A 17642-nucleotide genomic window follows, 5' to 3' on the forward strand; every position below is an offset into this window, starting at 1 on the left:
GTAGCTTAACTGAATATGCCAATCGCGTACAAACGAAGGCAGCTACCAGCCATATAGCTGTATGCCGAAAATCGTAACCAGGTTACTTTCTGTCTGTGAAGTGTTGAGGAACATTCAGAATTTTTGGATAGTATATTTCCAAAAGACAACAGAGACGCGATTGGTAATATGGAACACAGCAGAACGTGTCCTCTAATCATCGACATAACCTTTATGGAATTGAAACAATTATCGGTGTGATAAAGCCTGGGGTCACGTTTTAGTACGACTCAATTTTTAAAAAGTATACACCCTTAGTTAATGTTATTGTATAATTACTAAACATGTATTGATAAAAAGTACATCTACTTAATTAAAACGGTTGTTAGTTGAAGCTCAATATCCTTCGCTAAAATAACACTAGCCCAAACTATTACATCTACCCAGATGTTTATACAATGGAAAGCTTGTTGTGCTTATGTAAATCCACAAAACGCCACACACTATGCACATAGTATGCGATTGAAACATCACAAGCGTTAAAGTATCGCAATCGGATCTGCAATCCTTGTCTCTTGGTTGTCGACGCACTGTCACTTAAGCGGAAACGGACGAATTATGCTACGAAGGAGCTCTCAAGTGCTTCTTATTGGGCTTTGTTACCGCCTATGCATCTTCGAGAGTGTCGCAGCTGTCGATTTATGTTTTGAGTCTCTCCTCTTCCATTCACGGTAGCAACGCTTCTACCGATGGCACCATAAACCATAGATCGCCACATAAAAAGAACCCGATCGTAAAGAAAAGATGGCAATTTTCATAGGGCCAGTTTATTCATTTTCAACTTCTGTTGCAAGACGCTGGCATAAGGAAAGTTATGTGTTGGCGATTTGAGAATGGCTCCCAAAGCAGAACGAAATTCTACAATTTATTCCCTCGCACTTTCGGAGCGAAGAATGCTGTTCGCAAAAGTTGGTTTTTCATTTTAAAACTTTCCATTCTCTCTGCTTCTAACAGCACAGAAGAAAATAAAATGACGACCCCAAACACAGGAATGGTAGCGAAGCATGGAAATTTGGTAGATCTGTCGACTGATACACGTATCTACGTTATCTTTTTTGCCCTGTAGCTACGCAAACTGTGAAAGAGTAAAATTCATTTTCTCTCCATGCCCAAAGCACTGGGCGAAAAAGCACTCCGTATTGATTGTGCAGATAAAATAAAAGACTGAAAACAGAGAATAGACTCAAATGAAAGGTAATTAAAAAAGTTTCCAAATATCAACAAAAAGTAGAATACTTTTCCAACATTCAATGATCATGGAATTTTTTTTTTAAAATAGAGTACAATTATTCCTTCCAGCATTAATCGTGTAGAGATGTTTATATAACATAGTATGCTTCATACACTAAATTCACCGCTATTCACTTCTTGCAGAGTGAAATTCTGAGAGGAACGGTCCAGGAACGGTTCGAGAAGGATCTACCCGTGATGCACGATACCAATAAACATGCTTGAAGGCAGCCTATACATGCCGAACTTGTTGGACATTCATTTGGGTGCTGCAGCTACCGCTAGTTTGGCTTTTATCAGAAAAACACACACGAGGAATAACCATACGAGCCATAGATTACTCCTCGATAACCGCAACGCTTCGCGTCCTCGGCGATTATGTGTCGAGCGGCAAACTACTCTGAAACGCTGCATCTGTCATTTGTTTGCCACCGAAGCGAGCCACGAAACCATTGGGTCGTTAAAACTTTTAAATGCAACCAGGACTATAGCCATCCTCCAAAGGACACCCACGAAACTGCATCGCGTCGCGCTGTTGAGCAGTTAAAACTTTGCTGAGCATCAATTTATTGCCCGAGAGTGCCTGATTTTAATGGTGGAAAATTTGCTCGGTTCTATCGCGTAGCATCGCACATCGTTGTGGTTCCTGATGACCACCATCCGGGGAATGTTTCGGCTAAAATCACATAACCTTCGGTGATCGGCTTCCACCCCAAACAAACGGCTCGGAAAATGAACACATACGACATAGTTCCATTATGTCTGATCAACTATGACTCTCTATAGCTGCTTTACTACACGCTGCTTATTTGTCTGGCGGTTTGCAATAGCTCTTCTACATAATAAAGTGTAAAATATTCAACATCCATGGTCGGGTAAGCATTTGTTTATAATAAGAATAAACGCGCAGTGTTAAGCAGACAGACACAATGGTTTAAACAATCGAATATTCAACCAATTTATGTGAAAATATAGATAATCAAACTCTTATGTACTCTGTCCTTAACGAATGATTCATAGAAGAAGCTTATCATTGCTATCCGTTGTTGAACGAACTTGTTTAAGTTGCAACATAATGCCAAAAGGAAATAGCATAGCAACTTCAACCAAATGAAACGGCCTTGAAATGTACGGCGCTTGTAGTACACGGTTGATGGTCAGTCTAATTTGATTGGAGTAGCATAAGCCCATCTAATGCGTGGTAAGTACTAACGATGCTGACATAAAGACAGAAATGTCTTGCAATTTCCTCGCTTTACGGTCATCATTATACATATTGCCAAGTGAAACATTAATATGATTATCCACTGCTAGGGATCCCAAGAAAAGAGTAGCTGGCTCTCTCGTGGAATATGTTTTCTGTAAGTCTCGACCTGGTATACCTTTTCCACCAGTATCCTTTCAAATTGAAGTCCTTCCAAATAACAACAAACTTTTACAATTTGCCAGCCGCTAAGAAATGTGTGTACTTCAAATTAATTATGTAATAAACTTCGCGTACCATTTCACTTCACGTAGCTTTGATATTATTGCTCTCTTCCTCGAAGCAGATGTAGATCCCAAAAATGGCCAAAGTTAGCAACATAACATGATAATGTAGGGACTTTGAAATGGAAAGACACGCTTGATATAAAAGTGAATCAACATTACTCGCTGTCTGCAGAATGGAGTTGTTGATTTCGATACCTTCCGGCTATAATAAGTTGAGATCCCATGCACCGTTTCGCTACCTTCATGACCCTCGATAAAGAGTTCGCAGTGTAAGTTGGCGCGAAACATGATTTTGTTTATGCCTGGAAGCAAACCGGTGCTAATTTACGTTGTCATAAGATAACTTCATAGATATAAACATACGGCACGTCCGTCCTTATATATGCTAAAAAAAAACTTCATAGATAACAATGAAATCATGGTGTGATAGCGTGTTTTCGTTTAATTAAATCTCTAAACTACCCATGATTCTAATCTCGTGGTCGTGTTAAATTTGCTTAACATGTGTGTGGTAACATTCATGTGGGTTATCCGTCCAGAAACATTTCTCTCTCCTTATCAGGAACGTATGAATGTGTGTTCACATTCCGCATTATAACAGGAGTTTAAGATAAGCGGGGACTCTTCAACGAATCACTTTTCGGCGTCAAAAACATTCTATGAGTTGAATTTCCCTCTTCAATCACTCAATGCTCGTAAGAATGTACTATAATCATTCAGTTTCACTTTTCTGCTTTTCATTAACAGTTTTTCATCCACTATCATGCAGGAATGTTGCGCACTTCTTCTTTAACAAAACATCCTCATGTCGATGTTCACTTCAAGCACAATTTTCCTTATTTCTCAGCTATTCAATCCATGCACAGGAAGTGGATGCATTTTCAGAGCACTTTTTTGCGGCAAAGACAAGCTGCCAAAGCAACAGCACTGCTTCACAAACAATAACATTCAGAGCAGATTCCGCTTGGTTGCAGATTCGCGGAAACGCAAGGACTCGTCACCACTATCACTAAGTATTTTCCTTCATTTAGTAAGATGGTAGTTGAACTCAATCAAACACACCCATTCACGCACACTATCACAAGGAATCGAAAACAAAACTCATGCGAAAGACCGACTGACCGACCTAGAGACACAGTTTTGCACCAAAAGACTTTCCGTTTCCCTACTCAACGTGGAATCGACATTCACCGAGTAATCTCAAAACACGAATCCGAGATGATTCGCCAGAACACCTGCTTGGTGCCGACGACACGCCATACTACTCGAACCGATCCTACTCTCGCTGCTTTTTATGCTCGCCGCCTCTATGCGCTCCAGCGTGGTACGGAAATATCATCTCACGAGAGTTTGTTCGAGCAGTTGAGCAACGAATGCGACCAACAGTGTCTATTGTGCTTCAAATTGTAAGAGAGAGATGTTCTCTATTTGTATAATCTTGCCGGCTAGCTGCATCAGGTGTTTATGGAAACGATGGAAGCGCATGGTGCTCAACGAACGGAGGACATTAGCGCACACCTTACACAATCGCCGCATTTAAAGAGAGAAGATAGCTTCAATATGTGAGCAGCTGAGAGAGAGAGGGAGAGAGAGAGAGACGAACGGGAAAGCAAAGGGGATAGTAAATTAACCCCCTACTTTTGCCTTTCTTCGCGAGTTCAACGATTCGCTGATTGATCAAACAGTTGATTGAAATGCGTCAATTGTTTTTTGTCATTACATTGGCTAGAATGCAATAATATTTTACTTAGTACAATTATTTAATGTAATTGGAATAGAGAGTCTTCAATGCGCTTATTACTGTCCCTGGTGAAGCTAAATTTCTCCCAAATCAAAAACCAGAAATAGCATGAATCACTGGAAAACTGAGTCGATAGCATTGAACGCTACTTGGCAAATGGCGTGGTGTTCAGTGCTGGATTTAGAACTAGTGCCACTTCTTAGGGATGGAATTTGATCCTACGCTAAAACATATCGTATGGATTTTTTTTTTGTATGGAACATGCATTTAAACAATAAAGTTCGAGAGCCTTGAAAAAATGAGTGGAAACCCCCAAACAAATTCCTAAAACCCTAAGCATACCCAATGTATTGGAATACATGCGAAACAAAAATAGCCAGTAAACACGCTCGACCAATGAGAACAGCGGATCGTCAAGAGCAGCTCGCAAACTGGCGCCAACAAAATAGCACCTCTGCATTTTTGTCTGGCCAAACAGTTGTATTTAGACAAGATGTCTGGGTTAAATCATTCACTAATCATTCCACCCCGACCTCGGATCTGTTCAGCCATTATCTACGGCAGGAATAAGTTGCTGCTGCTAATGGAAACACAGAGCCGGGAGCTAGTTTTATGGTGGAAGTTTTAAGTATTCCACATCCATCTGCGCATTTTGGGCGCTGATCGTTTTGGGTACCTTTTTAGCAAATGCCTCATGCAATACATGTCTTTTGATAAATGACATCATTCGCCAATCTCCTTTATGCTGGAGAGACATAAAATCTTTGAAATAGACATATTGTTAATCAATTCTATGTTTTATACTAACAATCACTTGTTTGTCGTTCGCAGTGGATAATATTTTAGACTTTGTATTATCCCGCTGAGAACATTGGACAATGCCAATATCATCGGGTGCTCTGCATTCACCTTACTTCATCATACGACTTTTGGCGAGATCGGCTTATGCAAATCGTGTTCTTGGTCATTTCAAAATACGAATAACTTACTAATCCAATCTATCGATCGTAACCGATGCGATGATTTTTGTGTGAAAGGAATAGTTTTGTCATTCTACGCGATTCAATGTTTAGTTAGCCGCAGATGGATGAAGAATGAATTTTGCATAGCAGATACGTGTCCACTATACCTTCAATGCCTCTGTTTTACGAGTATCAATTTCCTCATTTTATGAGTTTCAATTCGATGTTTCCGCGTTCCTGGACTGTTTATTGCAAAATTGAATCTACTTATTCGGGAAACTACTTATCATCTCTTCAAATGCTTTGTATTTTACGTGTCCTTTTACATTTACATTAGTATAGTAATATCATTTCACTATTCATCAAATTTTTTGGCGCTCAACCTCATAATGATTCTATCTTTCTCATCTCAATATTTGTGCTTTCGGTTTTGTTGCGGGATAATTGGTGCTGATTAGTTGTATTTATCATAAATGAAAAACTTGGGCTTAAATGTGGTTTCGGGTTTCGGGCATTTGAACTGATCATAGATTATTTATACCTCCTTCGATACACATTTAAGCTGAACTCGTTGTGGGCCTATACGCTGTGGATTCTCTGCGCTTTTCTTGAATACATTATTGACAATATCGTTGAATTCACGCACATTCCTGATCGATTCGATTCCGCAGACTGTTCATGAACGATGACCTTGACCATGAATTTCTACGACTAAGATCGCCTTTAACCATAAGACACATGATTTGCGTTCGCATGCTGACCTCATTTGTTCAGTGCTCCCTTATGTTATGTTGTTCCGCTGACCACCTCTATCATAGTACCTGCTCTGCGAATCAGGTCTGTTCAGTTTAATGCTTAAACGGCCAACGATGTTGGTTGGTGATAGGTTGCGAATATTCATACTCGCCATGGAATTGTTATAACACATTTCCACCTACTATGTCTGTTTCTATAATTACAAATATGTGCCGTTACCGGAACTGGCGTAGGAACCACGCTTGTTCTTTGGAATTCCCGACAGCTGCTAAAAATCTAGTTTATCTACTAAATTTATCACCGCAAATAGGATGGAAAAGATGTATTTTACATTATTTGAATATCAATGTACGTTATGTTGGCAAGTTGGCACATAACCAACACATCGATCTCCGATCCTACGTTACATGCAAGATTCATGCAAGAAAGGTACATTTCATACAACTTGCATGAAACTCATGGATCAGTGGTGGCCAAACTGCGAGGCTCGATCACACCAATATTCAATCAAGGGAAAAAATTAATCAATTCAAGGAATTTCTCCAAACTGTTCAGTTGAAAATAGTTCAACTAAATTCTGTTTTGATTTGATGGGTCATGGAAAGTATCTTTATGAGGCTGAATATTTATTATTTCTATAACATATATTATTTCATTACAGCCTGCAATTTTGAAGGAAAATCTGATTTTCCTCGGGCCTTGCATTAAAACAGCTGATTTGACCGGCGATAGGAACGAACTTCTTTAATCTTATATTACCAGTGTACCTTTAATCTTATATTACCCAGCCCTCTCGTTTAAAGGGATTTAAAAAAAATGAAATCATCTCTTACCTTGCAAACTCCTTCCACACAGATGCCTCTTCTTCCATTGCTGCGTCGAAAATAGTCCGTTGGTTTTATGCAGGATGTTCCATCTATGACTGTTTTATTCAAAGTTGCAAAATAACGCATTCCAATCGGTTTGCAATTCAGCTCACACTCGGCGTCCTCTGTAAGTATAATCAATCCTCATTATTGATTTGAATGAATGAAGAACGGCATCAATTATAAATTGTGGTACCTTTCACGAATGCTTCCCAGATGTAACGTTTTCCTTCAAACGACTGATTATTAAAACTAGTACACTGTTGATCCCGGAAGTCACCGTCACTAGCTGGGCAATCCTGAAGGAGAGGTAGTGGTGTCGATGATAATATAACCAATATTTTTTATGCAAATAATCACGACTAAACAAACCTGTTCGTTACACAGATGATATCGTTTAATGATTCCAATGCACTCATAGCTTTCAACTGCCGGTTTTGTGCTCTTTTTACCATTGATATATCTAGAATAAAACAAGCAAAGTATATATGTTCGTAACTCTTTTCATCAATTTCATTCAACTAAAATTCATTTATATTATTGCCTTCATATTTAGTAACGTCAATTGATTGATGTGCATATCCATCTGGTGCATTTCTAAATGTTTAGTTCTTCTGATAGTTGCCAAGAATACATTTCATTTATTGATGCCACCTGATCCCAACATGAGTATCACCCACATTCACTGTGAGAACAGTTGACCTGTGGGTCTTCTTGGTACTGTAAAACTACATCGAGCGTGTGCTTTACGAACCAAGCCATCAATCACAGAATTGCCTCAATATTCTTGAAAGCATAATTGAAGAATCGTCGACAGCGAGTTATGTCGAAGTTACTGAAATCTAGTCAACACCCATCCAATTGGCCCGAAAACATGGAAATGAATTATCTACTCCAGCCCGTTGTGCCTGCTGGTCGCTGACCAGTTACAGAACGGTATGAATTATTTAATCGTGCCCAAGCCTTCCAATGGTAAATGAAGACGGCTTCTCGTAAGCGATCTCGTTAATTCAGATGTCTCCCATCGTTACTTTGTCAGCTCAAACGAAAGAAGCCGAATTAAAACTGACAGCTCAGCACCGGACCAACTGTTGCTGGAGAGTGGTAGAGGTTTTGGAAGCAACTGCAACTGACACGTTCGTTATGGCTTTGGTATTAATCAGGATCGTACGGGAACATAGCCGGAAGGCAAGAAAGTAAAAGGTGTATCTTCAAACATCAGCTGACCCGAGTGTGCTCCTCAATCGTCGGTAGTGATGAACGACTATGCGGTTCACTTGAAATCCTCCGTGCATCTTTCACCACTCCATCTTTCGATTCCACTACATTGCTGCCAAACGTGCCGCCCGTGATACCGACATGCCTGATAAGAAGAAACCCATTTCTTTACACTATACCGTGTCTCGGATGTTCCGGGGATTATTTTGTTGTTATGGACGCAGTTTCGGTATTGGCCTTTTGCATCTAATATACAATCGGTTTGCGAGGCATGTTAATGATGTGCTGGCCATGATCATGCTCACCGCAGCAGTTATAATTGTGACTGACAATGATCGCCTCCGGCTGACGGTACGATAATCTGAGACGTTATGCTGGTGGGAATTATATGCATTTCAATGCCGAGATAGGCTCAGCATGAGAGATCGCCGTGAAATAAGCGGCACTCAACGCGTCTTTTGAGTTTGAACAAAACTCAAAAACCGAATTACTCCTGTTGGTTTGTCGTCTTTATTTCATCCCTGAGAAAGAATACCAGAAACGATTTACCTTGATTTGCTTGTAATCCTGTGAATCTTAAAATCATACCCGCCGTAAATATCAGCGAACGAGGAGAGAAAAACATCAAGCAGACAAGCTGGTTAACCAAATGAAAAATCTTGCCCTGGGTTTCATGGATTTCTGATAATGTTCCCTATGATGGCATCATCGAAACCAAATGGATGTTGACTTCCGTTCGTCATCCAATCCGAGTTTACTGACGAACGATTATCAAAATGAACAAAAGCACAATAAGAGGATTTGCGTCTAGCTTTGGAGTTATGGTATAATCGGATTCCTTTTTCTCTATTGGAAAATACCCCAAACTACTAAGTGAGTTAAAACTAAAGGGTCATTTCATTAAAAACAATAAAACAAAGTGCCGAGGCTACCGCATCCATAGGCCTTCAGGAAGCGTGATACATTAAGCTGATTGAAATAATATCATAATCATTCAAGCAACTCAATCATGAATGATAGAATCTCTCAAATTGAGGGTGTGTCTCCGGTACATTTTCCAACATCCACATTCTCTTACCAATGAGAAACGACGATGAGAAAGTGATAGCGAATAGCACATTCGCGAAGCAAAAAGTGCACAATCGTTTGCAGTTTATCGATTGATTACTCCTCAACCTCGCGAAACGGGTCAAATTGAGGGTCATCTTGATGCATCCATGATTGAATCGAGCAAAATCGAAAACGATAAAAGTGCTCCATAGCCGAGCAAATGATGAAGTTTCCCCTAAGACATCGAACCTAAACAGAGCAAGGAACACGGAAAACAATGAACGTGGTCCGTATCTTTGACGATTGTTTCCATTTCACTCCAAAGGAACATGATAGAGAGAAGGAAAAGGAGCAAGTGGAAAAAGGAACACAGTACAGACAATTTCTTTTCCGTCCAATCGACGCCAAGGACGCCCTAGTATTCGATTGGCAAGTAATTTGTAGCCTTCACTCGCAGTGGTAGCTGGACGCAGTAGTAGCGAAGTGGGAGCTAATAACGTTGAGTGATTTAATTTAATCAACTTCCTAACACTTGTTGCGCTCCAAGCAAATAGGTCGCCTCGATTGGTGCAGAGAGGATGCTCTCTTGAGAGTGCTAATGTAGGGAATCATAATGATAATTTGTTCTTCCTCAAGGTGAAACATGAAAAACGAACAAAAGAGAAGAATAAAATGTGATAGCCTTACCAACCCTCAGCTTTATTTAATATTCAAATAGCTTCCATACTGTATGAACTGTTGCAACTCGCTCATGGCGTGTGGTTTCATTGCATCAAATTGAGTGGGGTTGGTAACTTGCCTTGCAAAACAGAAAATTCAAATGCTCTCTGAAAACCACAATAAAATAAGCATTAGCCTGCTCCCAATCCGTGGGTTCAGTTATTCTAAGGATATTCTGATGACCATGCTATCAAAACCTCAAATTAGCGGCTTTCATTTCCGGCTGCCATTTGGTTTAGAAACAGAGAAACCTTTTTGGGATGCGCTGTTATAACGCATTCAGAGCACTGTAGATACTTACTCTCTCTTCAGGCATGCTCGATACTGCATCTTCACACCTCCTCCACAAGATCTCGAGCATGGTGTCCAGTTGCTCCACGGTCCAAACAGATGCCTGACTGTTATCACGTCTACTGAAGACGTTGACAAAGGATCGCGGTGGTCCAGTGTACTTGCTGAATGATCTAAGCTATGCTGCCCATTCGTGCTGTGGTTATGCTCCGAAGATGATTCTAAACTTGTTGTCTCAGAATGACCCCTGTCGGTGGTTGTTTTAAATTTATAACCGGAAGTAGAATCATCCGCCTCAGCGACAGGCTCGTTCTCGACATTCGGATTCTGGTTTGCGTTGTGACTCGCTTTAACTGTAGCATCAATTCGTTCGGTCATTTCCGTCTTTTGGGTGGCAGCTCCGATCGACTTGGTAACTTCATAGGCAGTGTGATGCCGATCCAGATTCTCAGTTGGTATTTCAACAGCAGGTTGAATCACATAAACTAACGGGTTTGTCGGTTCGCTCGCACTCTGCGAACTCGCGCGTGACTTTTCCTTCGAACTGGCTTCCGTTGGTGCAGCTTCATGCTCGCTGACGATCTCATACCTATAGCGTTCGGCATCACCAGTCAAAAGCTCTTTTTCCGGTCGCGGAGGATAACCAACATCTGCACCATTATCGATACCGACTGCACCATTACCGCCGCCCATCTCAAAATGAGGAACGAAAGAAACATCGTTCTCTGACAGCGGTTCGTTTTCGTTCTTGAATTTGATTAGTTTCCTCATATAGGCCGTTCTGGGGGTCGTCAAGGCTATCCCGCTGGCATTCAATCGTTTCGCAGCTCGTCTTTCTAACCATTCTCGATGAATCTGTGAAGAGATGGAGAGAAAAGGAAAAAGGTTAGCAGAAAGGAACCGAAAAAGAAGGAGGGACCCTCGGAATAAAGAACTGTTTCCCCAGGTGTGAATGTGGCAAATTTGTAGGTAGTGTGTCTATACATTTGCTGACAGCTAGGTGAATTAATAAAATTATGCTTCTGTCCTAGGCATATGCGAAAATTGCACGCTGCTTCCCTCGTGCTTGATTCGCATTATTGAACAATACAAGGACTATTAATGAATTGGAAAAAGAGTATTTGATTTCATTGAAAAGCTATGAGCATCGAGAATACATCATTATTGCAGTATTTCTCCGTGTCCGTAAACCTTCTTTATTGTGTCAGATTTATTTGTACAAGATTTAGGTGTCATAACTTGGTTAGATAAGTATGGAACTTAAATAAGTTATTCAAAAGTTTGTCTACAAAGGTACCCTACATAATATATAATTGTCTTATTGGTATTAATGTGTGGAGATGAGTCAAAATGTTCCTTTCATACTCTGCTTTATTTTGGAGGGAACCCTACTTCTTTTCGGTGCATCGAAACCCTCGAAAGCCGATTCCCTTGTCCAACATCTGTGTCATCAGGTAACGATTACGCAACGTGAAGAAGTCTAGTGAAAACATTTGCATAAAGCATTGCTTAATATTGGGGCAAGTATGTTTGAACTAGCTAACTCTCTCAATAAACATTATTTGAAGTTCGTTCAAAATCGTTTGCAGAAAATCGAAAGTTACAAACTCCATATCCACCAAACACGTTTGGTATGTCTTCCGTGTGTTTGCCAAATGATAGTTTGACAAGAGTTTTACTGTTTACAAATCTACTCTGTTTGACTTTAAACCCTTTCGTTGCCCAATGTTGCTCGTACTGTGTGGTAAAGTACAAATCTCCATAAGAGTCTTGAGATGAGGATGTTTCACGCGATGACCAGCAACATCATCGTCGATACTGCTTTCATCTTTTTATTTTACGCGATTCTGATTATTACTTTACAACATATAGTATTTGAAATATTCATTGATATTCAATTCGTGAATTACAAGCATCTTTTGCCCGCGTGACACCGCGTTGAATGAGCGCTTGAAACAAAGCCATTCAAATAGGTCCATGGCATGTTTGATTATGCTCGTACATGTTTCTAACATTATGACAAGCATTTCAATCATGAAGCACCATCACTCTTTGGGTGGTCTAAATATTTGTGAGATAATTGGAATCCCGACCATCCCATTCCCGGCGAAAATCTTAAATAGGTCTACTGGAATTCTACACTAGCATAATCGGTGCATAATCGATAGCATATGTTTGTTCCTTGGCGGATTATTCATTTGACTCACCCCTCTCTGGCAAAAGGCAAATGGTAACAGCTACACCACACATAAAAGCATATTCCCGTTTATAACCCTTACGATACGCGAGAGATCAACTGAGATCCATAAACTGACTAGCATCATTCTATTTCAATGTCAAATTGTAGTATTGAGCACATAAAACAGAAGCATAAAACAGTTGATTACCATGGAATAACGCACGAACCATCTCAAAACCACGACATCACACGCCATATCTCATTGGAATGTGCTCTACGTCGTCAGATGTTCGGCAACGGCATGTGTATGGCGACAAATCATATCAAGCACCCTTGGCCACCCGAAATAAACGTAAGACAGATTGTTCTTCTGCACGCTATTCTTCTTGTCTTCCATCTATCTCATTGCTTAGGTTAGTGATCGCCACTCGTTCCACCACACGCGGATACGCACCCCGTTGAGTAGCAGTTTCGCGCTTCATTTACGAATGGATGACATCAACCGAATGAATCGCGTCAACCAGGGATTGTTGAATGAAATAGCGACAAAATCTCATCACATAAAAACACATCAAGAGAAAACATTAACTACTTTCAAACCGTTGACATCTAAATCAATTAAGCAAAGATCGTATTTGCGCTTAATACTGATGATGCTCACTGAGCAAAAAATCAATTTTCGAAACGCTTACCACGAGTGTGGTTATGCTGGTACTGCAAACATGTGCCGATTGTTGTGTCGAGGACAAAAATCCTAACCCTAATTCCTGTTTCGTTCCAAGATCTTAAAGATAATCCATCGCGATAGCATTAACCTGCTCACATCACTTTGCGCATACGTTTGCTTCTACAGACGCTAAGCCTTTCTGACTCATATTTCTTTCTCCTTGACGGGAGCTCGGTTTGTTTACTCCAAAATTGTATTTTAGCATTTCACCACCTCCATCTCACATCAAACCTCGCGACTCCCAAAAAACGCACACGCGAGCGTACGATGCACACGATGAAGGACCATAAAACGACTGTTTCCATAAATCATAAGCCGGGAGCAACGATCAACCGACCAAGCATATAATCGAAGAGGCAGCGGTAATAAGAACTGGGGCATTTCGGTGGATGCTTCGTGGTCTGGAATTTAGAACCCTTTTTTCACTTCACCATCCTCTGGAATTTCTCTAACACTGGTATGCCTTCCGCTGTAACTGATTGTGTCGCGTGTTTGGCTGGTTTTGTTTTTTCTTCTTTTGGCTGATTGGCGGCTGCGTGGCAATGTTAATTTTCTTTACACAGAGCGTGATGTAATGTTTGAAACGTAGAACTCTGTCGTACAGAAAGCGGAAAAGGGATAAACACTCGCTGCCTAATAAGAGCTTACCAAGGGTAGAAGGGGGGTCTGATCATAAAAGTCACCAAACTCTTTGCACACAGACGCTCTAGTGTGAGCTAGTTGGATGGTATTCCTAAGGGCTTATTGAGAGCAAACGTGGTGACGAGTGGCGTTCGATGGTCCACGAATTCTGGTTCCATTGTTAAGAAGTCCACTTCGATTGAAAGTATTGCAACACACATAAGGGCAGCTTATTTGACCGAATTTCTGAAGGCGCCTGGACAAGAAAAATATTCCGCACAAGAATCACTAGTTGCACATGACCTCTCGTCTCGTAACTGTTCAAGACCACCCTCGACAACAGCAACAGAAAGAATATAATGAAGCAGTTTTCTCTGGATGGCGTAGGGTGTGATCCACTTCAAGTCGAGCATCGCTTGACCGTTGACTCAGCACAGTATGTTTCGGAGTCTGGATCGATCGACGTGCCGGTGAACTTGCCCCGGACGTGGGAAAATGGTTGGCCCTTTCGGCAAGGTCACGCAAACATTTTCGCTCCACTGATTTATCACCGTCCGTGTACACGTTTTGAGTACTGATTTGATTGATTTTCCCGTCAAACAAGTGAAATTACGGAAAATGTTGTGCCAGTCATAATCTTGACTCTGGTTTGTGTTCAGCTCGAGTTATGTACACTCACACATTTCCCTAACGATAACGGATATTGTGAAAACCAATAACAGTATCTACGACGTCTTTCATATTAGTATTATTCGTATTTTTTCATACGAATAGTGATGAGAAAAGATTATTATTCTTGTTGGCATATAATCAACTGCTTTAACCCGATGATCCAGTTACTCCCTTAGTAACACTAACACCAGTAGTGTTGGAGAAGCTGTTCGATTTAACAGACTATCTCGCACCCTTTATCTCGCCGTGGCTGCGTCGCCGTAACCAGTCGCCGAATAGCTTACATCCGGCATCTTCTCAACCAGTCATGTGAGCAAGCATCACACAATTCAAACTTAGAATGAAAAACATCCAATTGTTGTCACCACGATTCGTCGCTGTTTCACGCATGATTCCAAAATGCACTGTTTATTAAGCAAACATTAGCTCTAAGCATCCGTGAAGTCGGTTACACGAGTCGTCCACATTTACAAACACCCCTGCACCAAACATCCCAACCATCGTCGGCCTCTCATCTTCTGCATTGAAATTAATGCTTCGTAGACGCAGGTAGATGGTATCACCACATTAAACCCTGCTGCAAAAGAGGCGCCGCGTGCCAGGAAATGTTAGTCCACAATTCTTAAGACCACGAAGACAAGAAATGGAGGCAAGAAATTGATTCCATAAGGAAGTCGGCAACAGTATTTTGTTGTTTTTCCCGTACTTTCACTCCGAGCTGTTCTCCGCGGTACCTCTTGATAAGATATAACTCAATCTGCTACCGGTGTGACCATGTTTCTCTATCGTGCTTCCTTTTTTGCGTTCCTTGGCCTAAATGCTTCAGTGCAGCACATGCTTGCTTCGTACATTCTTTTGTAGCATAATAAGCACTAGGCCGAAGATTTGATACATCAAATAGTATACTCTATGCATATTTTAAATATTTTAACCCTTTTCTAATACTTTCATTTATTGAAATGTTGTTTAAAACAATCATATAAAAAATTCGCAGCTTAATTTTTAAATTAAATCTCTACTTTGTATTAAATATATTATGCGCAGTTGAATCCATGTACATTCAACCACACACATGGCGTCGTCGTACATCATAGGAACTAACCGAGGAATTCGAGGGTCAGAAAGGGTACTATTAGAAGAACATGCTTTTCCATTTTGTTAATTAGCCGCGAGCAAGTAATGGTAGCGAAGGTGTCGTTTTTTATCTCTCCCGACAGTATACCATACGCATCATGCACTTGTGCTATCGCTCTCGCTTACGAATATGCCACCGACCGTCTTAGGTTACAACATGATTCGAATGGTGCACCATGTTATGCCTCTTCCTGCCATCACTTACCCGAATCCGCTCCCTTGTAGCAAAGTCTGCTCCGGTTTGGTCGATCACAACGAAGGCGGCGATACAACAAACGAATCTGCAAAAGAAATAGCCAGAAACAAGTAGTTAGATGGTGATGGAAAAAGAGTTTGGTTTATAGTTTAAACGATGGCTTAATGTGTCTGCCTCAACGAGTGATGCGTTGAGATCTCTTAGGATTCATTGCAGTCGACGATTATTTACGGCACTTGGCAAAAGTGTGCTGGCACCAAAGGGCACGAAACCGAAGCATTGGTCAGTTCGATTAGTGACCCTTTCAACACCGACACATCCATTGACGATGACTAGTGATCTCTCATCTAGACCACGACACGGCGTCTTATATCAGCGACGAGTAATCTTAAGTATGCCCCCGCAAGGCATGGCGCTTCTTTAATTCGTGATTGCGAAAGGTCCAATTAGCGTTTAATTGAAAAATTATTTTAGCCACGCGTAGAAGCTCAAATATGGAACTCGGCTCAAAGTTAATTGCCGATCATGCATAAAAAATAAAGAAGATGGACAGTTGAAGTACTATTCCGTTGAATTAGAAAAAGACATTTCTTTAGATTCGAAATAAATTTGCCTTCCGTACCACCAACGATGTTGAGGTTAAACAGTAACGACCTATTCGTTTCGTTCCGCTTTTCTAGACATCATTCAACTCCTTTGATCGATATCTTGAATGCATCATCGAAACTCTATGCGGATATTTTCGTATCAGTCACATCTGAATTGGCTAACTCGCTATCTTGAAAGAATGGGCGCCAGGCTTAAACCACAGAGAACGGCCGGAACAACAGGAATGAAAGGCCTTGGCTTTCTCTCGAAACCCAACTTGGTGCAATGCTCTGTTATCTTTATTACCCTAGCAAATTCAATAAAATATGCTCATGAATTTATGTGCACACAACTCACAATACCCTTGCCGGAATTCGTTACAGTACACCCAGTCCAATGCTGATGATTGTTGTGGTAAGAGAAGAGCTTGCATCACTCTGTTCACTTACAGCTTCTTTTGGAATAGTGTGAGGTCCGTCAATGCCTGGTCATAGATGTTCCACCGCAACAACGTATTAATTCGATTCTGGTAAACTGATGATGCTTGATGATTCAATAGCATCATGCGTTTCGGCAGTCCTATCCACAATGTGCCTCATAGCAAGAACAGAAGTCTAGTGGGAATGCAAAGTACTAATGGAAAGCGATAGATTAAACAGGAGTATATTGCAGAACTTTTAAATGAACTATTTTATTTTATGCTTAATACGCAATGCATGGTTTATAATATATGCTGCTATAATCTTGTTGTAGGAATGAACATTATTCCTATGCTGGAACAAATATCAAGTTCTGATCAAAATCCAATAATATCCGACCGGATGCTCGTCACAATCACTTCATTTCAAGTATGTTTCTCGCGACAGCCTCTTGAAACCGTCAATTCTTCGATGCAATAGCCACGGAAGCATCATCGATGCATGAATGAAAAATTAAAGTTTTAAACAGTGCGCTCGGCATTGAAAGGAATCTTACATTGCTTATTCCAATCTCACAACCTCAAAATCATTTTTTTCTATGTAAAAAATGTTCCGCTTTGTTACCGCAAACGATACGTGATCAGAAACCATTACCTCGTTAGCGTCATACGCGATGAGGATTATAAAATAGATAGACTACCTCCAGCATTCATGTTGTATTCACAAATAATCCATGAAACAA

The 17642-nt window shown here is 40.7% G+C and overlaps 1 protein-coding gene across 1 annotated transcript in view; it reads right to left on the reverse strand.

Annotated features, from left to right (window-relative positions):
- Positions 1–17642, reverse strand: part of LOC125951998 (A disintegrin and metalloproteinase with thrombospondin motifs 7-like) — a 33611-nt gene that overhangs the window by 11244 nt on the left and 4725 nt on the right. Inside the window, exons 2-6 of the mRNA XM_049681191.1 lie at positions 15903–15978; positions 10375–11219; positions 7458–7548; positions 7282–7384; positions 7053–7210 (exon numbers count right to left, since the gene is read on the reverse strand). Of these exons, the coding sequence (XP_049537148.1) occupies positions 7053–7210; positions 7282–7384; positions 7458–7548; positions 10375–11219; positions 15903–15978 (1273 nt within the window). The remainder of the gene's footprint in view (positions 1–7052; positions 7211–7281; positions 7385–7457; positions 7549–10374; positions 11220–15902; positions 15979–17642) is intronic.

This window comes from Anopheles darlingi, chromosome 2 (assembly GCF_943734745.1).
Source record: "Anopheles darlingi chromosome 2, idAnoDarlMG_H_01, whole genome shotgun sequence".
Classification (NCBI taxonomy): Eukaryota; Metazoa; Arthropoda; class Insecta; order Diptera; family Culicidae; genus Anopheles; species Anopheles darlingi.